This window comes from Thamnophis elegans, chromosome 9, assembly GCF_009769535.1.
Source record: "Thamnophis elegans isolate rThaEle1 chromosome 9, rThaEle1.pri, whole genome shotgun sequence".
Lineage (NCBI taxonomy): Eukaryota > Metazoa > Chordata > Lepidosauria > Squamata > Colubridae > Thamnophis > Thamnophis elegans.
In genome coordinates this window covers 11,087,518-11,115,059 of record NC_045549.1, presented here as the reverse complement: position 1 = coordinate 11,115,059, position 27,542 = coordinate 11,087,518, and the positions used below count along the sequence as shown (strand labels likewise).

Here is a 27,542-nt window from a genome sequence, read left to right as displayed (position 1 = left end):
GATCCTCTCCTAGTAAAGGTAGTCCTCGATTTACAACAGTTTGTTTAAAGTAACTGTTCAAAGTTACAACAGCACTGAAAAATATGACTTAAAACTATTTCTCACAGTTATGACCTTTGCATAGGACCCAGGATCATATGATCAAAATTCAGTTGCTTGGCAACTGGTTCATATTTATAACGGTTGGCCGTGTCCCGGGATCATGTGTTCTCCTTTTGCAACCTTTTGATAAGCCAGATTCACTTAACCACCGAGTTACTAACTTATCAACTGCAGTGATTCACTTAACAACTTTTGTGGCAAAAAAGGTCACAAACTGGGGCAAAACTCTTTTAACAAATGTCTCACTTAAGAACAGAAATTTTGGACTCAATTGTGGTCGTAAGCCGAGGACCGTGTCACCTGTCCTACCCATGTAGCTTTTACAGTAGTGGCCAAAATTGTGGAAACCTTTTGGGAAAAGTGTTTTTTCTAAAACTAGCTAACACCAATTTCTTTTTTTTTTTGAGTAGTACCATAAGATTATGCATGTGTGTGTGTGTATATATATATATCAATGGAAAGATAATCTAATCAAGAATGTAATGCAATAACTATGAAGGATTTGCTATTGGAGTAGCAGTTGCAAAGAAGAAAAGTGAAACAAAATATACAAAAATTATCATCATACAAGAAACGAGATATTCAAAAATTATCACCATAGAAGAAAAGAGAGTTACAAAAATTATCATCATGTCAGCTAATACTTAGTTGGGCAACCTTTAGCATGAACTACGGCCTTACAATGTCTTTCCATGGAGTATGAACCAAGTCTTTTAGTTCTGCAGCTGTTATAATGTGAAACCAAGATTGAATGATTGCTTCTAGTAACTGGCTTTTATTCCTGGGTCGCTTCTGACTAACAAATTTCCATAGATTTTCAATTGGGTTAAGGTCTGGGCCTGTGATGGCAAACCTATAGCACGCGTGGCACAGGTGACATGCAGCGCCCTCTCTCTGGCCATGCAAGCCGTTTCCCTAGTTCAGCTCCACTGCGTATGTGCATGTGTCTCCTGCCGGCCAGTTGGTCGTCTGGTCTCTGCTTCACATGGGCAGGGGGCGGAGCGCATGTGGGTGGCATGTGCATGTGTGGGGCATGTACGGGGGTGCACATACATATGGGGAAGAGGTGGGGCTGCACACGCATTGCATTTTGGGGGTTTGGCGCATGTGAGGGGTCATGCATGCATGTGCAAGGGACAAGGCGCATGCAGAGGGCACATGCATGGGTGTGTGGGGAGGCTGCGCATGCTTGCATGGGGGCTGCACATGCATTTGCATTTGGGGGGTTCGGGCACATGTGTGCACACTTGCGCTTTGGGCACTCAGTCCGGAAAAGGTTAGCCATCACTGGTCCGGGCTATTCCTAGGCCATTCCAGCAGTGGAGTATGATTATCTTGAAAATCCCCCCCCCAAAAGTGGTATTATTAGCCATCAAACCTCAAAAAATGCACTTTTCACAAAAGGTTTCAACAATTTTGGCCATTACTGTATGTGATAGTTTTGGACTGTTCTTTTACCTTTTGTGGGAGGTGTTTTAGTGGAGTTGGGTCAAGGTTGGTTCTCCCTTGCTTGTAACTACTTTGGCTTCCCTTCTTTAAGAAATGATTGGTCATTGGATTTCTCATTGTTTTTTTAGATTGCTAAGAAAGCCAGGACACCAACTTCAGCACCAATGATAACGAAACTCATCATCACAAAACCAATCAATAGCAAAGCAGTTACAGGGCAGACAACTCAAGTATCGCCAGTCATTGCAGGTTTATATCTATATCTATTAATGGCTTTTTTTCATGTTGTAATATTTACCCAGGGTGTAACAAGCGAATGGGAAGTATAAAGTGACCTTTGATGGATTTTGATTTCTTCATGGATTTTCTTGAAATTTGTCAAAACTATGTTAACCCATAAGCACTGGGAGGATATTAGATTATGGAAAGCCCCGGAACAGCTTTCTTCAGTCTGGGTTCTCTCCAAATATTTAAGGTTCAACTCTGCAGAGTATACCTGGTAGGGAGGTGTTTGGGAGTTGGTCCCTGCATTTGGAGAAATGATTGGTCATTGGATTTCTCATTGTTTTTTTTGATTGCTAAGAAAGCCAGGACACCAACTTCAGCACCAATGATAACGAAACTAGATTGGGGGAACCTGCGTGAGAAGTGATGCTGTTCAGATATAGTAGGATGATGAATTCCAGAGTTCCCAACTAATGCGACCAACGGCACTGCTGATCGGGAATTCTGGGAGTTGTCATCCAAACAATAACACATTCCGGTTTGTGTTATTTTGAGGAAAGTTGCTCTAAATGCAGTGTTTTTCAACTTTGGCGACTTTAAGATGGGTGGACTACAACTCCAAGAATTCTAGGAATTGAAGTCCACCCATCTCAAAGTCGCCAAGGTTGAGAAACACTGCATTTAGAGCATCAGTCAGTCAGCATCAGTCAGTAAAAGGGAGTTGTGTTTGTAAGCTCTTGATTTTTTTTTATGGTTTAAAGAAATATTTTCCTAAGCACAGGTACTTTGAATGCCAGCCATAAAAAGGACTCTTCTCTAGTCAAGTAGAAAGTATGTAAAAGTTCATCATCTTTAGAAGCTCAGATCTTGGTCTGATTACGTGGGAGGACATGCAATCATCTTACCGGGTGCTAAATACAGAAAGCTTCCCAGTTTTATGAATATGTAATAAAGTGCAGAAATGCACTCTTGGTTGGCTTTGAATTGTGCTGTCATTCCATTTGCAATTATTGACAGGTTTTGTTGCTAAGAAATCAATAGATTGATCGTACATATTATTTGAAGCATTCCTGCCCCATTTCAGCATATTTTGGCATACTTATTTTTGTTTTAGAGCAGAAGATCAATCCTTTCTTAGGAAATCTTTATTTTTTCCACTGCAACAATGTTTGGAATTATCTACTTTTTTTTCTTTTGTCCAAGGGAAAAAAATGCTCAAGATTGTTTCTCTTTTGCACTGCAGAGGAATTATGGGGCAAACATTTGCAGATTCATTTACAAACTGTACATAAGAGGAGTGGGCTGCAGAGGAAAGGGAGTTAAATCCTGGCATAAATTTATCTTGAATGTTTTAATTTATTTATTAAATTTGTATACCACCCATCTCACTGATTGGGGTGACTCTGGGCAATATTTGATCAGATTAATAAAAAATCTCATTTGTCATAACAACATAATGACATAACACTGTTGATATAATGTCTGTAAGGTGTTGTAGAAGGGGAAAAAATCTGCTAAAAAATCTTATTTGTCTTTTATGACGTTTAACAAATTATTAAGAGCAGAATCAAAATTGTATCAACATTTTGGAATTAGATTAAGATGCACTACTATAAAAACTGTACTTGTTCGAAAGAGAATAATGGGTTTGGGGTGTTTTTGGTAATGGGGGTGATTCTCTAGTTATGCGAAAAAGTGTTTTGTTTAGTTTTTTACTGCTATTTGGGGTATCTGCTTACTTGGTGAGTTTTTAGATGAAGGCCATTTTGTTTTTAATTGCCAATATTGGTTTTTTTTTTTTTAAAAAATAAAGTAGTAGGTAGGCGATTCAAGAGAGAGAAATAATTCAGTGAAGTATGTACTGGTAATATATTTTATAGTTCCACAAAATGTGATTATTGCATCAGTTTAAATTTAAATTGTATGCTTATTTTTAAAGTTAAGTGATCTGCTATTAAAAACCAATTCCTCTAGCTCATAGAAAGTGCTAATGCCTTTACAGAAAATCTTGCACTCAGCTGAGAAGATGGGTAAGATTATAACACTTTTTTTTTACAGGTAGAGTTCTTACGCAGACTGCTCCGGGGACACCCCCCAAAACTGTAACTATATCAGAAAGCGTTATTGGGACAACTTTAAGTTCTACAATACAGGAGGCACCAAATAAGATAGCAATCTCCCCTTTGAAATCCCCAAATAAGGTAAACTTATATTTCAGTTGCTTATGTATATATTGTATTTCTGACTCCAGTTTTCACATTTGAGACACATTGCTAAGGAATTCCACAGTCCATGCTCCCGTTTACACAAATGAATTGGTGTGAAAACGATTGAAATGTATGTTCCACTTCAACTAAGTTAGTCTGATTTTGAAATGGACTTTCTGAAGGATTCTGGCTGTTTTCAGCTGTTTTAGAATTGTCTGCTCTCTGGCATCATTCTGCCATGGGAATTTGTGCTAAAGGGAAACTCACAAATCCTCCAAATAAAAATGAGTATGAAAGAAAGTATTATTTGAGCCAATGAAGGAATTAGATACAGGTAGTCCCTGACCAGTGGTGCAATTCAATTTTTTTTTACTACCGGTTATGTGGGCGTGGCTTTGTGGGCATGGCAGGGGAAGGATACCGTAAAATCTCAATTTCCTCCCAATCAGCTGGGACTTGGGAGACAGAGAATAGATGGGGGGGTGGGGGGTTAGACATAGGTGGTATTTACCGCTTCTCCAAACTACTCAAAATTTCCGCTGCTGGTTCTCCAGAACTGGTCAGAACATGCTGAATACCATTTCTGTCCTTGACTTAAAATAATTCATTTAGTGACCATTCAAAGTTACAATGGCACTGAAAAAAGTGACTTATGACCTCTTTTCACACTTACAATCATTGCGGCATCCCCATAGTCAAGTGATCAAAATTCAGACGCTTTGCAACTGATTCATATTTATGACGGTCGCTGTGTCTTGGGGTGATGTCATCACTTTTGCAACCTCCTGACAAGCAAAGTCAGTGGGGGAGTCAGATTCACTTAACCACCGTGTTATAACTTAACAACTGGAGTAATTCACTTAACAACTGTGTCAGGAAAGACTGTAAAATGGGGCACAACTCACTTAACAACTGTCCTGCTTAACATTAGAAAATTTTGGGCTCAATTGTGATTGTAAGTCAAGGACTACCTGTACGTTAATTTGTTGTTAGTTGTGAAGTCGTGTCCAAACCATTGCGACCCCATGGACAATATTCCTCCAGACCTTCCTGTCCTCTACCATCCTCTGGAGTCCATTGAAGCTCACGCCGACTGCTTCAGTGACTCCATCCAGCCACCTCCTCCTCTGTCGCCCCCTTCTTCTTTTGCCCTCAATCCTTCCCAGCATGAGGCTCTTCTCCAGGGAGTCCTTCCTTCTCATTAGGTGGCCAAAGTATTGGGGTTTCCTCTTCAGGATCTGGCCTTCTAAAGAGCAGTCAGGGTTGATTTCCTCTAGGATTTCCTCTAGGATCGCCTTGCAGGCCAAGGGACTCGCAGGACTCGCAGGAGTCTTCGCCAGCACCATAGTTCAAAGGCCTCCATTCTTTGGCACTCAGCCTTCCTTATGGTCCAACTTTCACAGCCGGCCATTGCAACTGGGAAAACCATAGCCTTGACTATACACACTTTTGTTGGCAGGGTGATGTCTCTGCTTTTTAGTCTGCTGTCTAGATTTGCCATAGCTAATACAGCTATGCAAACTCTGGGTTTAACAGACTTGTAGCTGCCACTGCCCCAACCCCTCCCACTACCTTTCTTCCATCCCTCCCTCCCCAGTTGATAATAGGTTTACTTTTTTCCAAAATGTAATAAGGCAGCCCTGTTTCATTTTGAATCCCTCCCTTGCTCATTTTGCCTCCAGACCCTACTCATAGTGTGGGAAGTCTTGACCTCTTATACGTTTGCAATGTTGCCTATTTTGACTCTGTACTTGTGTGATCCTGTTAAGCAGCTAACGGTGGTGTCGGTCGCCTCGCAGCCTCCAAGCTCCCCTCAGAAAACAGTTGGTGTTCCCCTAAACGTAGCGCTGGGACAGCAGATTCTCACAGTGCAGCATTCAACGCCATCTTCCCCAGGGAAAGCGGTTGCAAACAGTACAACTGCTCAGGTACACGCTCATCTGAGTCCTGTTCTGAGAGCCTGTTCTTCAGATTGTGATTTGCAGAATTGCATAGCTTCAGGCACGATTTATTGTTCTTCCTTCCTTCCTTCCTTCCTTCCCTTCTTCCCTCTACCCTTCTCCTTCCTTTCTTTCTTCAACCCTTCTTCTTCCTTCCTTCCTTTCTTCTTTCTTTCATTCCTTCCCTCTCCTTCCTTCCCCTTCCTTTCTGCCCACCACCCACCCTTTTCCTTCCTTCTTTCCTTCCTTCCTTCTTTCCTTTCTTCCTTCTTTCCTTCCTTCCTTCTTTCCTTCCTTCCTTCTTTCCTTCCTTCCTTCTGGAAAAGAAGGACCAGGGGTGACATGATAGTAGTGTTCCAATATCTCAGGGGCTGCCACAAAGACGAGGGAGTCAAGCTATTTTCCAAAGCCCCTGAAGTCAGGACAAGAAGCAATGGATGGAAACTAATGAAAGACAAAAGCAATTTCCTGAATAGTTAGAACAATTAATCAGTGGAACAACTAGCCTCCAGAAGTTGTAGATGCTCCAACACGGGAGGTTTTTAAGAAGAGATTGGACAACCATTTGTCTGAAATGGTATAGGGTTTCCTGCCTAAGCAAAGGATTGGACTAGAAGACCTCCTAAGTCCCTTTCGACTATTCTGTTCTGTTATTCTATTCCATTCTTCCTTCTCTTTTTCCTTTTCTTTCTAATTGAAATTAAAGCGCCACTGAAAGGAAATAGCTTAAAGCCAATGCAGAATCTATACTCAGCAAATAGCTTCTGGTCTAACCATGAACGGCGTGGCAGCACTGTTTTATCTGTATGTTAGTCTCGGACCCGAGGGGGAATTGTGCTGACTCTCATTAGAAATGAAGAACTGGCTTGCCAGCAATCTCAAATATATATATATTTTATATCGTTTCCACAGGCTGTGAAATCTGCAGTACAGACCCTCACTGTTGGGGGAGTGGGTACTTCTCAATTTAAGACAATAATTCCCTTGACAACGGCACCCAATGTCCAGCAAATTCAGGTTCCTGGAAGCAAATTCCACTATGTCCGGCTTGTAACCGCCACCACTGCCAGTAGTGCAGCACAACCAGCCAATCAGAATCCAAGCACCAGCACTGCAACCCTGCAGCAAGGTTAGAAAAATCTTTATTTGAATATATTAAAATATAGATGCATGGGCCAAAAACTTTGGTTACAACATAGATCTAGTGGATTGGGAAAGAATTTGGAACACAAATTATAAACTAACATGATCATCAGCACTTAAAGAAAATATATACAAAACGTTTTATCGTTGGCATTTATCACCAACAAGATCGGCTAAAATGTACCCAAATATGAAGCCCACCTGCTGGAAGTGTAAAAAAGTACAAGGGACTTATTATCACATATGGTGGACCTGCCCGGAAACACAGAAATATTGGACAAAAATTTGGAAATGGGTGCAAGAAATTACAGGAGAACAGATAAAATACCCAAAATCTTTCTACTGGGAATAATCAAAGGGAAATATACAAATAAAATTAAGTACATGTTAACCCATCTGCTAACTACAGCTAGAATAGCATTTGCCCAATGCTGGAAACAAAATATTACCCCCTTTGACGAATTAGTGATAAAAAAAACTTTGGATTGTGCAGAGATGGACAAATTAACACTGAAATTAAAAGATAAAGAAGAGTCGGAATATTATGAAATTTGGAACAATTGGTACAAATGGCTGCAAAACAAGAATAAAATTAATTATTACTGGCGTCAATGGAGTACCGTACTGGTTGCAATGGAGTCCGGAACCCACCACTGTTAAAGCTACCCCAATAAATGGAATGCATATATATGCTACTGTGGAAATTATATTTCTACCTTCAAGATGCTTATATGTGCCATGTTCTTATTTTGCTTCCCTGACATTAGATTTCTAAACGAAATTGTATGCGGCTTTTATAATAGGCATTTTTGCAATTCATGACATCTTCTGCAGCTATTTATATATGGACAGGAGGATATGACATGCTGGGTAGCATATCTTGCTGAATATGACATAGCTCAAGATAGATCTGCCAGCTTATGTTCTAATAGATGAGAATGAGGGATGACTGGCTAATTAAGGAAGCTGCCCACCCTTTTCTTAACGTCCTAGTCTATCAAGTTGCCTGTTATATCTGATGCAATTTCTTTTCAACAGCCAAACCAGTGGTGGTGAATGCAACCCCTGTACGGATGTCTGTTCCAATTATCCCAGCAACGCAGACAGTCAAACAAGTGAGTTCCATGTACACCAGCTTCGTACTACGAAGCCAGTTTTTCACTTTCAATTCATTCAATTCTTGCTATCCTTATAAAGTTATTTGTTGCAAAAGATTACAGTTTGGTACACAAGACAAGACACCCTGAATATTTCCTTCCTTGCAGGTGGCCCCCAAACCAATGAACACAACTTCGCAGATAGTTACCACAAGCCAGCCACAACAGAGACTCATTATGCCTGCCACACCACTGCCACAAATCCAACCCAACCTCACCAACCTTCCCCCTGGCACTGTCCTGGCCCCTGCCCATGGCACAGGAAACGTGGGCTATGCGTTTCTCCCTGCTCAGTATGTCACACAGGTATGAGATTATGAGAAGGAATTTACAAAAATAATATATGGTGTTTATAACTAATACTCTTGAAGGAGAGGCTAGAGCAGGGGTGTCAAACTCAGGTCATCACGGCAGCGTCAAGTGATGTATCAGGACTTTTTCCCCCTTCACTAAACTGGGGGGTGGGCATGGCCAGTGCATGATGCATGTGGCCCGCAAGCTGGGAGTTTGACAGCCCTGGGCTAGAGAGTTTGTATATTTGGTAGTTGCAGGCAGTTTCTAAGCCTTCTGAACCTTTTCAGCATGCTGGCTAGGGAATTCTGGGAATTGAAGTCCACACATCTTAAAAGTTACTGAGATGAGAAGCGTTGGTTTAAAGCAGGGGGTCAGCAATCTGTGGCTCTGGAGCCACATGTGGCTCTTTCATCCCTCTGCTGCAGCTCCCTCTTGCCAGTCAGTAAAAGGAAAAAGGACTCCATGCTAGGAGGAGACTCTATGGTGGGGGAACTGGACTTCCAGTCAGCAGAGGAAAAAGGATGCTGAGCTAGGAGGAGATTCTATGGTGGGGAAACCAGACTTCCAGTCGGCTTCAGAATTGAACAAGGAGCTTCCGGTTAGGACCTTTGTGGCTCTTTGAGTGTTTAAGATTGCCGAGCCGTGGTTTAAAGGATTTCTAACTGCTGCCAGAAACAGCTCCTCGGTAAGGTTAAACCTTAGAAATAAATCTGAGTTGTTTTCTTCATTTTGAAAGTTGAGATTAAACATAGTTGCATATGAAGCAGTTGGCTGCTTAACGGAGCCTAGAAAATTTATCCGTTGGGCTCCTGAAAAGAGGAAATGTTCTTTATTCCCTAAAATCTGGTGGCGGGGGGGCTGTGTGCAAATCGGAACAAAGCTGTAAGAAATGAAGTGTGAGACAGTGTAATTTAGATGGCTAAGCAGAATGTACTTTCACAATATCACATTTAGAGCAACTCAGCTTGGCAATATTTAAAGGGGCGGGCAAGAAAGAAGAGCAGCTCTTCTTCTTCCACATTGTCTTCCGTGGCCGGTACATTCTTCAGTTGTGTGGGCCTCACCTCCCAGAATGTTCCAGCCAATCTTCTAAGGCCGTGATGGCGAACCTAGGGCACGCATTTCCAAAATGCCACATGGACCCATGTTGGTGGCATTGCCCGTTCCTCTTCCTGGTTTCTTGCGCGTGCAACGATCAGCTGGCCTTTTGAATTTTGAATTTATTATATTTCTATGCTGCCCTTTTCCCAGAAGGGACTTTTGTGCATGTGGCAGTGCTGGAAACTGGAAGAGCTGGTCTTAATGTTTTCCAGCGTGCACATTTATGCCGGCCGGCTGATTGTCACACGTGCATGTGCGCCAGTAACTGGGTGACTAGCTGGCCACTGCACATGTGTGCGCCAGAAACCGGACGTTCACTTTCCTGCACACACATGCCCCCTCGGCAGCTCCTCTTCCAGGTTGCATCCCAGACGAGCGTGTGAAATGTGCACAAAAACTCTGTGCCAAAAAGGTTCGGCATCACTATTCTAAGAGGTTTGAGTGTTGAAATCCATAATTTGGAGAACAGCCAGCTGGTGCAAAAGGTGCAGGGGGGGAAAAATTATGATAGCCAAATACTTTTATGGAAAGCATAAGATACGAATAGGGAAAATCAGGTTCACAAGCTTGCTTTGGGTTACACTCTTCCCTTCAGCACTAATTTCTCCCCGTATTTATTACACATTCTGAATGAATACTTGGATCAGTTTTATTTGTTTTTAGGATGCTTATCCATTATGATGTTACCTAGCCTTAAATGTATTGAGATGCGGGGGGAATGGGGGTATTGTAAAATGAGTTTCAGAAGACCTATAAAGAAATGTTTTGTAGAAGTCCACTAAGGGCAATAAGGAGCCCAAAGTAAATACTGGAGCTGCAGAGAATTGTAACGTTATTGTTAAAAGAGAGGATGCACCATGCTGAGCACCTGTTAAACTTTGTACATTTTATGTACCTGTGGAATTTTGACTCCTGAAGCTAAAGTGCTTAAGACCAGAGGTTTCCAATGTGACAACTTTAAGACTTGTGGACTTCAACTCCCAGAGTTCCTCAGCCAGCAAAGCTGAGTTGAAGTCCACAAGTCTTAAAGTTGCCAACACAAATTGCAAATTTGAGCATATTTTTTTAATGTACCTGTAGTTAGCAGGCTGCTATTTTTAAGTCACATCACTTTTTTAGTCTTTATTCATAATCATAATTGCAACTACAATAACAAGAGATTAGGCTACCCTTGTAGGTATACTAAATTGGAAAAATATCATTTAAGGCTAAGTTTCTAGAAAGCCATGTTGTTTAAAAATACCATTGACCACCTTCCGACTTCCAAGAATGGGAAAAGAAGGGTGTGTGATTAATGCAGCTATTTGTGAAAAATCCTCACCTACAAACAGCATGTCATGCATTAACTGTGTGTGTGTGTTTTTTAAGCTACAGCAGCCATCTTGTGTCTCCATAGCGAGCAGCACTAGTCTTAGTGGGACATCAAGTATCCAGACTCAAGCCCGACTTCCATTCAATGGGTGGGTATTGTCTACGCAAATTATGCCACATGCTTACTACACGGAAGGAGATGAGATGGGAAAAGCATTTAATGTTCAACTATTAAAAAAACAGCTGCTGCAGTTTTGTCCACATACCCGAGAAACTGAAGATTTCCTTCTTTGCTTTGCATATAGCTTGGCTACCTGATTAGATTATTGTGTTATTGATTTGGTTATTTTATCCCAGAGACTCAAGACAGGGAAAGAAATTGAAATGAGCTGTCAAAAATAGATAAACATAGAGACAATGGTCTTACAAATGTTAGAATATAATCTTGTAGCCATTTCTATGCAGAAGAATCCAATAAAAGAAAAGCCGGTCCATCCATCTAGTTTATGTTTACATCATGTTTTTTTGTTTTGTTTTGTTTTGTTTTGATAATGCAAAGTCTGAAAACAGATTGGGGGAAAATGGCCTATCTCTTCGCAGAGAAAGCCTTCTCTACTGCTGCCCCTGGAGGCCCACGCTCTCTTAGTCTTCTGCAAAGGGATCAAAATTTGGTTCTGCGGCCTTCGGTGGGGGGCACAGAGGACCACACAACCGTGGGATGGGCTAGCCCTGTGATGACGAACCTATGGCACGTGTGTGGGCATGCGTGCCATTGCCAGCTGCTCTTCTGGGTTTCGTCCCATGCATGCATGCCAGACAGCTGGTCTTCACGCAAAGACCAGCTGGCTGGCACGCATGCACACACTGGAACCCGGAACAGCAGCTGGCCGCCACACGCATGCGCACCGGCCAGCTACTCTCTTCCAGGTTCTGGTGCTCCGTCGCGCACGTACGAACCAGTTTCAGCCCTTGGTACCAAAAAGGTTAACCATCACTGAGCTAGCCCCACGAGAATCCCCTCCTTGCCTGTAATAATCAGTATTAAATTGCCATTTTGGGATTTTTACCCTTTGGAAGTTTATAATGTCATTATTCTGTAATTTATTTTAATTTTAATCCTAACAATTTTAATGTTAACGTTAATCTTTCTGCATTTCATTGATTGATTATATTATATTGCACACTGCCCAGAGGCCCATCTGAGGCAGATTGGCGGTTTAGAAACATTGAGATATAAATAAATACAATGATACTGAAATCTTATCTTCTAGAATAATCTCGTCTGAATCTGCAAATCGTCCAAGGAAGCCCTGCAATTGTACAAAATCACTGTGTCTTAAGCTGTGAGTATTATATACATAGCCTCTTTGGAGGTTTAAAAATCCACTTTTTGCTGTATATTAGAAGAAAACCCCGGAAGAACGAAAACCCCATTTTCTCCAGGGATCCCACTTTAAAAATTATTCTGTAAAAATCTACTGAAATGATACTGTCTATTTGCATGATTAGAACAGGTCTCTGTGCAATGATCTATAGCTGAATGATTCAGACTTAGGGGCAGACCAGCAGTAAACCTCGCCTTGCAGAAAAAGGTGTATAAGCAATATTTTTATGATTTTATGAATGTATAGCTGCTAAACTGAAAGAAATCTACCTTTTCCTTTAGGAGCAATTCATGCTAGTTTATTTCCTTATTTTTTTGTATCAATTTAACCAATTTTTTTACAGCTGATCACTCACCTAAGTGACTCTGGGTAGCTATCAAATTGTTATAAACAATAATTAAGATAGATGATATTATATCATCTCAAAATGGGCACATCTAACATTCCAGCCTGAACATCTGTGGAAGCCTCGGGTTTTTAATGCCTTACAAAAGCTTAGCAAGGTTGGAGCCAATTGAATCAGGAGGAGGGGGGCAGGGGGAGAACATCTGAGCTCCATGTGAGATGATTGTCAAACGTCTTTTCTTTAGAGGCAGCCTTTAGAAGCAGCTGGTTTTTAATTTGTTGGTTCCTTTGAAAGAGCCTGGACCATTTTTATGCCTCATTTCATGTTGAGAATTCCTGCTAAGCCCGAAGTTAACATGCTCACACTCATGAATACACACACACACACACACACACACACACACACACCTTTGCATAGGTTTGGACAGATGTTTCAGATAAAAGTCCAGCAGGTTGCCAACCTTCTATGTCCAGAAGTTTCTCCCAACATTTAAGAGATTCTGTGTGGTTGGATGCAGAAGAGGAAGGAGTCAAACTCTGCACTGAATTGGTCAAGCATCATTTGGTGGTGGTGTTTTTTATTACAGATACTGTGATTGCTTTGCAAATGGGGAGTTCTGCAACAATTGCAACTGTACAAATTGCTATAACAACCTGGACCATGAAAACGATAGGCAAAAGGCAATCAAGGTAAGGTGTTTTTTTTAAGAAATAACGATCCTTTGTCATCTTGGGGAAATAACATTTCCCAAGTTCACAGTAGCCATGAATTTCTTCTTGAACAGTGGCTGGAAGCCACGGCTGTTGTCTTTACTACAATAGATGGATGTTTTTACCAGTTTTTTTCCTGCCCAGGACAGAAGTTGAATCTCTTAATATTTTGGGGTTTTTTTTGTAATGGAATTCTCTTTCTTTCTTCTCCTCTCATCCCTCTTTACATTTCCCTTGTTAGGCCTGCCTGGACAGAAATCCTGAAGCCTTTAAACCTAAAATAGGGAAGGGAAAGGAAGGCGAGTCAGACAGGCGACACAGCAAAGGTTGTAACTGCAAAAGATCTGGGTGCCTCAAAAATTATTGCGAGTGCTATGAGGTAAGGAAGAGCTTTGTGGTGATGCTTTCTTTGTTTAGTCTTGTGAAATCTAGTATTTCAAAAATCTTAACCATTTAGTTATAAATTTCCGTGGGATATTAATACTTTACACCTCTTAAAAACCCAGGGTTAAGTGCAGTCACCAAAAACCTAGTTAATAAAGATACCTTCAGTTCTTCTAAAAAAAATTCCTAATGTTGATTGATCTTAATAGAGGCAATCCCAACATCTCACTTCTATAAAGGCCTTCCACCATTCTCTCCCTATTTAGTCATCTTTCTGTGTCTTGGATAGTGACTGTTTTTCAGAGCTTCCCAGCGTCTATTTTGATAACTTTTTGTGAAATTATTTTAGTTTATATCATTTGTGCAAAAGAAGCTTCATAATTGTAGGTCTCTGACAGAAGTAAAAACTCTACTCTCTTTTTTGAATGCCCCCTATATTCTAGTGAAAGGGGGACACAGTGGCTAAGACGCTGAGCTTGTTGATCAGAAAGGTCGGCAGTTTGACCGTTCGAATTCCTAGTGCCACGTAACAGAGTGATCTCCCATTACTTGTCCCAGCTTCCGCCAACCTAGCAGTTCAAAAGCATGTAAAAATGCAAGTAGGAACCACCTTTGGTGGGAAGGTAACAGCGTTCTGCGCGCCTTTGGTGTTTAGTCATGCCGGCCACATGACCACGGAGATGTCTTCGGACAGCACTGGCTCTTCGTCTTTGAAATGGAGATGAGCACTGCCCCCTAGAGTCGGGAATGACTAGCACATATGTGCGAGGGGAACCTTTACCTTTATATTCTACTCAAGCAATAGATGGGAAGGTAGGGTAATATTTTAGAGTAGCAAGCTTTTCAGGAATAATAAAATTGATTTAATTCAATTTTATTTCCTCCTATCCATACCAAATTAGTAAATTTTTATTGGTCTGTTAGTATTCACTTTCTATAATATTTGTCAAAATGCTTTAAATTTAAATTTAAAAAACTGCTAGCTACATCTTTAATTATTTAAAAAGATTCAAGGACAATCAGGAAAGCTGTATCACAATCATACTGTTTCAGACGTTCATTAAAGGTAAATGAGTTTCCCTGTCAGAAATGAGACAGAAATTGAAAACCTGTATTATTTTTGGGGCTGCAATCGGGCATTATTTATTTTAAAGCATATTTATAGCACCATTCACCTTAATTTGGGCTTCAGAAGAATGCACAACTTTAAAGAGAGTTTTATAATTAAATAATCAGCAAAACTAAACAAGAGCAACAGCAGACTAAAATAATATCTAAATGGAGAATTTGTCTTCAGTTAGGGAGATTGTGATGCAGGTGTGCTATAAGAGAAGACCCCTTAACCTGTTCTAGGTCAGAAAATCTACTTTATACTTGCATATAAACCATCCCCAACACGAGAACATCTTCACACATAGAGTTGGATTGAAAGAAAGGGTCATTGTGACAATACTTGCTCTATCATGGCTTTGCTGGTAGTTTGCTCGCCGAGGTTACACGAAAAGGGGGAGCTCCAAATGTAATACGTTTATATTTGTATTTGCACTTTTATTCTGTACGTCCCATCCAGCTCTGTAACACCCAGTGAACATGCATTTGGTTGACTTTGGATTTCTCCCCATTGTAGGCCAAGATCATGTGCTCTTCAATTTGCAAATGTATTGGCTGCAAGAATTTTGAAGAAAGCCCAGAACGGAAAACGCTGATGCACTTGGCCGATGCGGCTGAAGTGCGAGTCCAGCAGCAGACAGCCGCCAAGACAAAATTGTCTTCGCAGATTTCAGATCTTTTAACCAGACCGGCCCCGGTGCTGACAAGCGGAGGGGGAAGGTGCGTTCGCTTCCGGTTTGTTAGTTTTGTACCATTTCTTGCGCGTAAATTAGATTTTGAGAGGAGGGAAACCCCTCCAGGTGCCTAAAGTGTTCTCTTCCCCTCTTCCCCTTGCTAGCTGCTAAACTTTTTGTTTCCCCCCATGGCTTCTGCTGTTACCGATCATGAGAGTGAAATACAGTGCATAGATGACAGGGTACTGGTTTATGATTTGCCCCGTTGTGGATTTAAAGGTCCAGTACCTTTAAACCTGAAGAAAGAGCTGTGGAATTGGTTAATTAAAATCTATAGAAGGCCAAATGCATAGAGGAAAGAGGAAAGGAAGGGGAAAGAGAAAAGGAGGTGAGGAAGAGAAGGAAAGAGAAAAGAAAGTGAAATATAAGAGGAAAGAAAAGGAAGCGAGGAAGAGAAGAAGAAAGGAAGCGAAATATAAGTGGAAAGAGAAAAGGAAGTGAGGAAGAGAAGAGAAAAGGAAGCAGAATATAGTAGGAAAGGGAAAAGGAAATGAGGAAGAGAAATGAAAGAGAAAAAGAAGCAAAATAGAGGAAGGAGAAAAGGAAGTGAGGAAAGAGAAAAGGAAGCAAAATATAAGAAAAGAGAAAAGGAAATGAGGAAGAGAAGAGGAAAGGAAGCGAAATATAAGAGGAAAGGGGAAAGGAAATGAGGAAGAGAAGGGAAAGAGAAGAAGCAAAATAGAGAAAAGAGAAAAGGAAGTGAGGAAAGAGAAAAGGAAGCGAAATATAAGGAAAGAAAAGGAAATGAGGAAGAGGAAAGAAAAGGAAGTGAAATGTAAGAGGAAAGAGAAAAGGAATCAAGGAAAAGAGAAAAGGAAGCGAAATATAATTCAAATGCATTAGCACGGCTCACAACCTAAATCTTCCTTTTGTTTGTGAATAGCTCAGTGTATCAGTTAACCAAAAGTGTGGTTGTTACAGCTACATTGAATGGAAACAGCTCATGCTTTTTTCTCCCCCCCTTCCAGGTTGCCCTTCACGTTCGTAACAAAAGAGGTTGCTGATGCCACATGTGACTGTTTACTTGCACAGGCTGAACAGGCCGAGAAAGCAGGAAAATCAAAAGCAGTAGCGGAACGGATGATTCTAGAGGAATTTGGACGTTGTCTAATGAGAATCATTAACTCGGCAGGAAAGTCCAAAAGTGATCCTTGTGCCATGAACTGCTGATTCTTTAAAAAAAACGGGCTTTGCTCAGACTGGGACACTAAAAGGCACACGGACACTTTCCTGGCTCACGGCAGCATTCTTTGTTTGTTCCCCGGTGCTGTGAAGTTTCCATGGTGTATGTTAATATAGGAACTTTGCAACAAGCTTTTACCCTTTTAACTTAACTTTCTTTTGCTTCACAGATATAGGATGCATTTTATTCCCAACCTCTAAACAACATGGGACAGCAAGTGCAAAGTTTAGATGGTTTCCTTCCCTTCGTACTTTTTAGAAAGGGTATTCTAGAAGCAATTCTTTAAATTATTATTATCATTTGCAATTGATACGGTTGACCTTTGTATTTAGAAGAAGAAAGAAACTAGTCGGTCTATCAGGAGTAAATCAGTTTTTGTGCAAAACTAATTGAAATGCCTGGATATTCTTATAAGAACAATATACTGGATAGATTTTTTTCCCCAGCCCATTCAATCAGCGTCACAGCACAGATTATATTTGCAAAAATATAGGCAGCGGTACATCTGTGGATGAGTTAATGCTGACTGGAAATTATTAAAAAATAAATATTTGCTGAAGAACAGCTTTATAAAAATGCAAATGTAAAAGTTATCTTGTTGACCACAATCTAATTTCAGTGACAGTGCCTTGTCTATTGATCTTAAAATATTAACACCCTAGCAGTGATAGCTGCAGATATATAACATTGATAGAAAAAAAAATCAAGGTCATAATTGATATCTTAATCATTTTGGTATGTTTTTAAAAATGCATCACTGTAAAATATATATTCCAAATTTTAATAAGACATTTTTCATGTCTGGCTTTCAAGGGGATCAGCATTTTATTTGACAAAAGTCAGTGTAATTAGATTTTTAACATTTCTGCTATATGCCCTATGACAAAATCGAGAACAAACCTGTCTCTTGTTTGTTTAGAATGTATCTATCCGGTCAACTATTGAATTTCCCAGTTTCAAATACTTCAGTAGGCTAATTTAAAAAAATCTTAATTAATCTTAATTTATATTCATAGTGTCTAAGCTTTACTCAGACCCAACGGCAGGAATAGGTGGAAATAAATTGACGATCATGCCCATATTTGTTAGTGGAAGCAATACTGGGGATATTTCTAAACTAAGGAACCCTTGGTAATATTTCAGATTTAATTATAAAGGGGGTGACCAAGATAATCCTTAGATTTCCCCAAATCTGGGTTACTTCCCAAACTCTGGACTTCAGTTCACAAAACTCCCCATCCCTGAGGATTCCAGAAGCCCATTATGTCTGGAAGTGCTAAAATTGTGTAAAATGGCCGATGTTCTTATGACACTGTCTGAGTTTCCAGAAGAAGCCATTTTTGGGGGCCTTTTGTGTTTCTCAAATCTTTTTTTGCCTCAATTCCAGATGACGCCTAGTGAAATTGCTTTTGGAAAAGTATACTTTAATGGAAAGGGAAGAAGTCAGTACGTTGTTTAATATGGTCTTCACCATCCATTGTCAGTGAATTGCTTAGATGTAGCTCATTTAACTGCCTTTATAAGAACTGTGTGAGTTTTGTTTTAAATGGCGCATGGCGCGGTGTGGAGGGTGCATCTTTTGAAGGCTGAGGTGTCTTTTTTTTAAAAAAAAAAATCCTGTATGATTGTCATTTACAGAGTTCAGTAGAAAAAACAAGTTGGCCACTCTGCAACTCCCTTATGTCCTTGAGTTTTCATGCATCGACTTCTGTCTGTCAGGTTATGGTTGAAGTGTATAAGATAGTTGAAGTGGATAAGACAGTGGAAGTCTATAGAGCCATATCTGCTTGCGCAGAAAATTAGATCCGTCGTATGAAAATTCACATTTCAACTGGAGAGGGAGGAGAAAGATATTACTGAGGTGTTGAAACTTTTTTTTCTTCAGCCAAGAGCAACCATTAGTCCGAGTAAGTATTCAGCCGAGATGTTCTTTTAGCAGTGTTCAAACCAATTTAAAGCTGTGCGTTCTTTTCATTATTCGATTGGCTTAGTTTATATTTTAAAAGTATATTTTAGAAGCATAGTCTTAGGACAAAAACCTGTAAGATTTCCTTGGGAAAGAGAGAAAAGAGTGGAATAAAATTATTTGGATGGAACTGCTTAGGGGGGAGAGAACCGTGGCGATAAAAACTATTAAAATGCGAAACACGAGCGCATGGTTTTGTAGTGAAGAACTTGTTCAATGAGTTTATGAATATCTAAGTTCCATGTTTGAATTAGTGAGCACCTGCTAGATAATGTAGCCTGCTCTGTAATTATAGTGCTGCAATTCCCCCCCCTCAAAATGGATGTTTTCTCCATATAATTGTGGGTGGGTGTGTATAGATATATGTACACTCACAAACACATGTTCTATTGTCTTGCAATATGTATGTACATAGCATACTTGCTTAAGTTACACACAACCCTGAAAGGGAAACTGTTTATTTCAATATAATTCTTTTACTAATAGAATTATTTTTGGCCGGGCAAGAGTTTGTTAATTTTCTGAATAGATGAAGACTTGCCTTTTTACTAAATTTCATAAATCTCCGTACAAGAAGATTTGTATAAATGTAAACTAGTGTAAGTGGGTAAAATCTTGATCAAGTTATTTTTCAAACATGTGTTGCTTTGTCTAGAATTACATTTGTTTTATGTTGTACATATTCTGTGTCTTATTTTAACTTGCACCTTTTTTTGTGACGTGTATTTATAAGTGTGCAGAAAACCTTCTGTGAAGTTTGGATTCTGGTTGTAGATTATGTATAATGGAATTGTGTGTAAAAGATTTGAAGAAGGTGCAATCAAAGGAATCTAGTTTTTTTTTTGTCTCATAAAACAAGCTGTCTCTTCTACATAGCTTGGATCTTCTCCCCTTTTGAGTTTTTCTTGATTGTTTGCATGAAAGTGCTCACAGGTTAGTAAAACAAACCAAGATCTTGATAGCAGCTTATCAAAATTATGCCTGCATTGTGATCCTCTGTCAGCTGAGATTCTGCAGTGTTTCTTTCAAAGCCCCTATAACAATAATTAGGAGCTGCTTAGCCAGAATGCTTTTATATTGCATCCCCTTATTAGAAGATTTTGAGATGGGGAGGGTATTTGGGGAAATTTTCTAGTTATGGTTTACATCCAAAAATAGATAAAATTTATATTACTAGACCTATTAAAAGAATACACTTTTCTATATTGTAAAAAAATGTCAGATAAAGAAAAAATAAAATGTTTATACTATTATGTACAAATTGACAAATGTGTTTTTCTTTGCTAATGTCAGTAATATGAAGAAATTACAGTGGTACCTCAGTACTTGTACTTCATTGGTTCCGTGAGGCACCCAGAGTTCTCAAAAAGATGAGTAGTAAAGAAACCATGTGATTTCCCATGTGACCCTTTGTTTCGCCTGGAAGGACTTCCTATTTGTCCCTTTTCCTATGTCAGCAACCTTCCCAGTATGACCAACCTTCTGTGGCTATTCCCCAATTCCTTTTGCAGTGTGTTGAGTACCAAACAAAGATGAGTACTGGGACAACATTTTTATATGACAAAAACGTGTCAAGTACCAAATTTGAGTTTTGAAGCAGTCAAGTACCGAGGTACTGCTGTAGTAGATTTCATTAGCATAACCACTGCACCTTGATAGTTTCCTTGTCACTCGTTTTTAAAATGTGTCATCTGAAACTTTTTTCAAAGTTAAACTTCTCATTTTTGCTTTAATGTTTTCCTTATATAATTTGTTATGTCATTTTTGATGCTGATGTTGACATGTAGCCTTTTGCTTTCTCTCTTTTGGTCCTCTAAATTCTCTCTGTTAACACACTTTCTCCTTTAAAATTTTGTGAAAACAAGGCATTTTACTCGTGTCCTTTTCCATAATTGTTGAATAGTTAACAAAACCTCATCAGGTTAGTGTTGGTTAGTAAAAACACAATTTTAAAAGTCTAGATTATATTACAAATTATTTTAAAAGCCTGTAGTTCATGTCTATGAATATTCAGCCCCAAGTCTTACTTATAAGGGATGAAACAGCACAGCCTAACCAGACCACCTGTCTATTACAACAATGCAGTCTTTAGATTCTTTCATCGTATCCCGAATAACCATTCAATAATTTGGGTGAATTATGCTTCTGGGCCCACTGGAAATTATTACATTCACACTTCACTAGAGACTCAGAAGACAAATCCTCTAAATGCTCTAACACCACAATTGAGGCCAAAAATTACGTTGCTAAGTGAGAAATTTGTTGAGTGAGTTTTGCCCCGTTTTACAACTTCTCTTGCTACATTTCTTATGCGAACCACTGGAGTTGTTCAATTAGTAACACCGTTGTTAAGTGAACCTGGCTTCCCCGTTGATGTTGCTTGTCAGAAAGTCACAGAAAGGGATCACATGACCTCAGGACACTGCAAGTCATAAATATGAACCTGTTGTCAAGCATCCGAACGTAAAGCACATGAGCATGAAGATGCAATCGTCATAAGTGTGAAAAATGGTCGTTGTGTAGCGAAGATGCGGCAGTAGCTTGCGTATCCTCGTCAAGAAAGCTAAATGGATCATGTGGAATCCGCCGCAATAAAGGACAACTGGAAGAAGCCTCTCCTTTAACGGGGTCAACTGAAGCCACCTCTTCAGGGATCCTGCCTGTCCTTTGCTTCCCCTTCCGTTGAGATATACCAAATTCCAACCGACGTCCTCTCTCTCCTCCAGGGGAGAGGAATCTTTCCCCGCAGAAAAAACGCCCGCCTTCGGCCTTCTTTTGTCTTCCCCGTAGCCGAAACCCCGTTAAACAACCACAATAACCATAACAACCAAGTATACTTGCGGAAGTAGCGCCGGAAGCGCTGAAGGAGAACTTGCTGACGCTCCTTCCTTAGGAACTCTATGGCTGTATGGAACTGGCCGCCCGCATACCGGAAGCGGGGGAAAAAAAACCAAAGCCGCGCGCCAATCAAAGGCAAGCGTTTGGCTAGACCAATGGGAGCGCGGCTAGAAGGAAGAGGGAGTAGTTTTTATTCTCGGGTTCGGGCGCGTGGCTTTCTTTCCGCGCGGCGCTTCACAGTGCGGCGGGTCGTGGCGGGAGTTGGGCGTGGAAGGCGCCTTCTCGCTCGCTCCTCGCGGTGGGACGTGAGTTAGATAAATGAGAAATTGGAAAATAATTACAGGATATAGAGATGATAGATAGATTAGATAGATAGATAGATAGATAGATAGATAGATAGATAGATAGATAGATAGATAGATAGATAGATAGAATCTCCTTTGAATTGCATGCGAGAGGTCCGTTGTGTCGGGGGAAAGGAGGTTTCAGAGCAACCGCCTCGCTCGTTTGCAAGGGTGGAGGATTCGCGCCTTTTAATTCTGGCGAAAGAGGCGAGCAATCCGGCTCATAGGAGAGGATGATGTGTTTTGTAGTCTGCGCGGGCGAAGGGCACGTGGGTGGGGATTTGCTTACCCACTGCTTGCTTTGGAAGAGCTACAGGCAACGACATTTCATTTTAATGGATGCCGATTGGTTTCGCATTTAAAGTGACAATAAAGTTATTCTAGAAGTCTTAATTCGGATGCCATCCGGGCTTATAAGCCACGTGTTGCATGGCAAACCCGACTCATTGAAGTTATTCATTTATTTTTATTTATTAGATTTGTCAATCATTTAGAGGATAATAAGAATAAACATGAGTATGAATGAAATGGGTACGGAATAGTAGGAGAGGGACGGTAGGCACACTGGTGCGCTTGTTTACAGGAATGGGGTGAGGTCAACAGTAGACAGTCTAAGGTTAAAGTGATGGGGATTTGAAGATGTAACAACGGAGTCGGGTAGAGCATTGATCTCCAACCTTGGCCACTTTAAGACTTGTGGACTTCAACTCCCAGAGTTCCTCAGCCAGCAAAGGCTTTGACCACTCTGTTGCTGAATTCGCATTTTCTGCAATGAGTTTGGAGCGGTTTACATTGAGTTTGTATCTGTTGTGTTCTCTTGTATTATTGCTGAAGTAGTCATTGACTGGTAGGACGTTGTAGCAAGTAATTTTGTGTACTACACTTAAGTCCAACCATAGACAATGTAGTTCTAGGTTGTCCAAGGCCAAGATTTCAAGCCTGGTGTTGTAGGGTATTCTGTTGCCAGCAGAGGAGTGTAGTACTCTTGTGAAATATCTCTGGACTAGCTCAATTGTATTAAATGTCCAATATACAGTGCGAATTCCAGGTAGATGAGCTGTATTTGAGAATTGGTCTAGAAAAGGTTTTGTATGCCCTAGTGAGTAATACAATGTTGCAGAGAAGAAGCTTCACAAATTAGGTTAACAACTCTTAATTAATGCCTTTTTGGCAATTCTGTTACAGTGGGCTCTAGCATTTAAATTGTTTGATAGTTCTGGGAACTCTGGGTTGAGAAGGATTGGGGATCGGAGCAAAGTCTTAACACTAAGTTGGTATTGGATGGTTATAGAGGAATTCTCTTGAAGGAAGATTTTTGCTTCTCTTGGCCCTATACCTTAGGATAAAGCGTGGGAATTAAAAATACAATGGGTAATGTGATTTACATTTGATTTAAGGACATGTCTCTCAAACCTCTAGCTGTAGTTTGTGCTTTAGGCATGCACCATTTTCCTCTTGGATGATAAAGGAATCGCTAATTGTTTTAATTTTTTAAAAGAATCAATACATATGCAATGTTTGGAACATGGAGTCCCAAAATTTGAGGTAAGACTTCTTGTTTTCCCCCTTAAGATTCCTTTCCATGTATTAGATTGTGCATTGAATCAGATTTGTTCATATTTGGATAAGATTGTGGTTCCACATTGAGTTGGTGGTTTTATGGGGTCTTACATTTCTGATATTTTAATATAAGCCAGCCCGGGAGTACTGTGTATTGGACAGCCATATCAATTTGTTTAGTACATTAATAAAGGATAATCATAACATTGATAAAGGTTTTGATTCCGGTGAATCTGTTCCTAAATATAATTAAGAATGCATACATCTCATGATTGTATCATTTCTATGAATTGGTACTGTTGATAAAAGATTCAGAATTCTGCCACAAAATTTTTAACAATTAGATGTATATGCGGTACTGCCTCCTTCCCAGTGATTCTGGCAGTTTGCAAACTTTAAAACATTTAAAAATGCAAAACAGTACAAAAAAAAGATGGCAGAGAAAGCAAACCTGGATGGGGACCATGGAAAATGCAAAATGGTGTAGGATGGGGACTGTTTGAATCTCAGGAACAATCTTGTTCCAGAGGGGAGGCAGTATTACAGAGATGTGCTCTCAGATAAATGGCATTTAATTGAAGGAATCTGAATCACCAGATTCACCACCAGATCAAACTATGTGCATAAAATAAAATATAATTTACTCTGCAACATGGATGTTCAGGCTGTTTCCTTTCTTTTGGCCAGTTTTTCTATGGTGTTCAATGATTAAAATACTTTTGCTGTTCACATCATGATTTGCTGTGATTATGATCCATATAGATGAGGACACCATATTTTGTTTCAGTTTTGAGAATGTATATTTCAACCTTTATAAATATAATTTATACTATTTATGTATTCACAGTACTTTTTTTCTTGCTTTCAGGAAACAAGAAATTTCTCTTGGAGGATAACCAGGTAACCATTGAAATATTTCTCAATACCGTAGTAGTAGAGAATAAAATAATTGATCCAATGGCGATAATGTTAAACTAAGCCACTATGTTGAGCAGACTGTACATTTTAATGGTGGTCTATAAAGGTGGGATTCGCATACTAGTCACTAAAATCAAGCTTATGCTATAGCTTTAGTTTGTTAGCTGCAACTAAACCAGTGAATTGTTGACATTTTTTTTGATTTTAGCAACTAAATAAAACAGTTCTGTGAGAACTCATAAACCTGTCCTCCTGAATACATATTATCAGATTGATCACACAGATGCAAAAGTTTTATGTGAAATCAACTTTATTATTAAGTAGTATATGGTTGTATCACCTATAGAAAATTATTTTTTGTAATATTTGATGTACTATTCTGTATTTTGTGGCAATTTTTAGCTTTTGACAGATTCCCACATAGGAATTAATAATTAAAATGTTACATAAAATTGGGGTCATTCTCTACATTTATTGTCTCTTATCACCAAAAATTAAATTACATCTTACTTTAAAAACACCCCCTGTGGGTCAACATTAAAAATATAACTTAGAGATTAGTATGCAATCAAGTCTCATGCTTTTCAAAAACTGATTACATGTAAAATCTTTTATTTTGTTCCTTAGGTATGTTTTTAAAAGGCCAAATATTCATGTTGCGGATTTTTCATCAAAACATTTTTTTTCATGTAGAAAACAACTTTCATCTGATTTTTCCATCTCTTTTTAAAAACATAACCTTTAATGGATCAGATTTCCAAGAGAAATGGGGAGATGAACTTCAACGTTTGTCAAAAGTATAGTATTCAATGACTTGTATTTTACTGATTTTATTTATAATAAAAAATACCTTAATGTTGCCTTACGTGTTTTGATTTGTATACTGTATTATTAAAGGGGGATGCTGAATTTGTAAGTATTGTAGTGCTTACAATACTTTGTACAATACTCTTGGTGCAGAAGGATTGAGATGTTTATTTCAAGATATTTAAATATATAATTTCTATGTAATGTTACAAGAGCCAAGGTGGCGCAGTGGTTAAATGCAGCACTGCAGGCTACTGCTAGATCAGCGGTTCAGCGGTTCAAATCTCACCGGCTCAGGGTTGACTCAGCCTTCCATCCTTCCGAGGTGGGTAAAATGAGGACCCAGATTGTTGGGGGCAATATGCTGACTCTCTGTAAACCGCTTAGAGAGGGCTGAAAGCCCTATGAAGCGGTATATAAGTCTACTGCTATTGCTTTGCTATTTTAAATAAAAAATCCTTTATGGTGACTTTGGAGTTACAGGAAAAAATGGTGGGTCATTGCTTAAAGAATAAGTATTGCAGAGCTTCATCTTATCTATGTGATCACTGGAAGTCAAAAACCACTTGATGACAAGTAATAAATGGTACAGTTTTAACTTTTCTCACCTGATCTCTTATGGTTATGTTACTAAGTAGCTACAGAATTCAAGGCTATCTTTTCTAAATGGGTACCCCACTAGATGTTTTTACACTAAAAGCACCCATATTTCCCAGTGTCCCCCTATTTTAGCTAGGAATTATAACATTAAAAATTACACATGAAGAGGATAATCCAGTAAAGAATATTGCTTTAAACTTTTGCTTGAAAAATATTTCAGGATTTGTATGGATATTTTAGCATGGGTTTCCTTACCTCATGTAAATGGAAAATACTAACTGGTTTGCTGTTTTAAGATACATTGTTTAGCATTTAAAATTAGGAATGAGCATGTTTTGGGTTTTTTTTGCAGGGCTTTATGGCTATGTAGGTAGGCATCGATGGCAATATTTCTTTTATTTTTGTGATGTAAGGCATAGCTGACCTGTTAAATGAAAATATTTTACTTTATGTGGTTGACAAAATATCCCAATATTTGCTTTTTTAGCAATTCTGTGCAATGGCTTAAGCGGAGAACAGGGCTAGTCATAGATTCTAGTCTATAACCTGTTCCAACCAAAAAGAAGCAGGTCTGAACATGATGTGGGGATCCAGCATCAAGCAATAGCTTAGCACCGCCTAGAGTAGACTGCTATCTCTTTCTACAAGATGGTTTAGTGTGATGCTTGAACCTACCTAACAAGTTTCCTGAAACCAGGATTAATTAGAAAGGCCTTCGCCCTGTTCATATCTGATGGCCAAGCTGGATGCCCACCATAATGACCGTTTTATTGCAGTCAAAGACCAGCATTATAAGTAAGCATTGATCAAATCAAACGCCTATGAGGATTCTTAGTCATCCAGGCAGTTGTTTCAAATGTATTTTTATTTTTTGAAAAGCAACAACTTTTTTTTCTGAGGAAGAAAAACATTTAGCTTCCCATTCAGGAAGCTTCATCGCTTGTACTGGATGGCAGGGGAGATGGAAGTACTGGATGTACCAAACCTTCTTTCTCTTTGAAACGTATTTGTCTTTCTCTTTTTTTTCCTCCCAAAAAATCAAGTTCAGTTGCTTTTTCAAAAAAACCACCACCACCTTTCAGTTATTAATAAAGTCAAATGAAATAAAGAGACGATCATTCTTAGCAATTGGTGACGGATTGGGCAGTCAAAAGTGCCTAATTTTGCAGACAAGTGTTAACCAAATCTGGCTACACTCAAGACCATCCTGAATGGCTAAATCTTGTTACGAGAGGTCCTTGGTGCGGTTCCACCACAAAACCGTGGAGGACAAAATCGCGCACGACGAAAGCGTGCATTTGACGTCATCACAGTGCGATGAAAACATCGCACTGTGATCGAAAAATGTAAAAATAAAGCGAAAACCTTACCTTAACCCCCCCCAAATCTAACCCTAAACGTAACCCTTAACCTAACGCTAAACCTAACGCTAACCCTTAACGCTAAACATAACCCTAACGCTCTAAACATAAACCTAAACCTAAACCTAACCCTTACCTTTTTGTGAATTGGCTTGCTTTAATTTTAATTTTATTTCAATTTTTAATTTTTTTCATCGCGCTGTGATGACGTCAAATGCGCGCTTTCATCGAGCGCGATTTTGTCCTCCGCGGTTTTGACGGGTCACGCCTTGGTGCTCTCTGTGCTTGCTTGTTTTCTTGCAGACATTTCATTACCCTAACTAGATAACATCAGTGCTAGCATGATAATAACCTAATTTGGGTAGTG

General features: G+C 39.5%; 1 protein-coding gene and 1 long non-coding RNA gene across 6 annotated transcripts in view; both read left to right on the top strand.

The window, feature by feature from the left end:
* Positions 1-18,899, top strand: part of LIN54 (lin-54 DREAM MuvB core complex component) — a 35,296-nt gene extending 16,397 nt beyond the window's left edge. For 3 of the 5 annotated variants that reach the window (XM_032223935.1, XM_032223933.1, XM_032223932.1), the window contains exons 4-15: positions 1,680-1,800; positions 3,835-3,977; positions 5,753-5,911; positions 6,836-7,052; positions 8,105-8,181; positions 8,332-8,529; positions 10,987-11,078; positions 12,201-12,272; positions 13,247-13,349; positions 13,612-13,749; positions 15,382-15,584; positions 16,567-18,899. In XM_032223935.1, coding sequence (XP_032079826.1) covers positions 1,680-1,800; positions 3,835-3,977; positions 5,753-5,911; positions 6,836-7,052; positions 8,105-8,181; positions 8,332-8,529; positions 10,987-11,078; positions 12,201-12,272; positions 13,247-13,349; positions 13,612-13,749; positions 15,382-15,584; positions 16,567-16,768 — 1,725 coding nt within the window. In that variant the 3' untranslated portion in view covers positions 16,769-18,899. The remainder of the gene's footprint in view (positions 1-1,679; positions 1,801-3,834; positions 3,978-5,752; positions 5,912-6,835; positions 7,053-8,104; positions 8,182-8,331; positions 8,530-10,986; positions 11,079-12,200; positions 12,273-13,246; positions 13,350-13,611; positions 13,750-15,381; positions 15,585-16,566) is intronic. The other 2 variants (XM_032223937.1, XM_032223936.1) reach the window with 2 other exon arrangements.
* A 4,131-nt stretch (positions 18,900-23,030) lies between these two features.
* LOC116513106 lies at positions 23,031-25,267 on the top strand. Its single transcript, XR_004255964.1, has 3 exons — positions 23,031-23,474; positions 24,358-24,389; positions 25,035-25,267. It is a non-coding gene; the product is annotated as an uncharacterized LOC116513106 (long non-coding RNA).
* Positions 25,268-27,542: the final 2,275 nt, after the last annotated feature.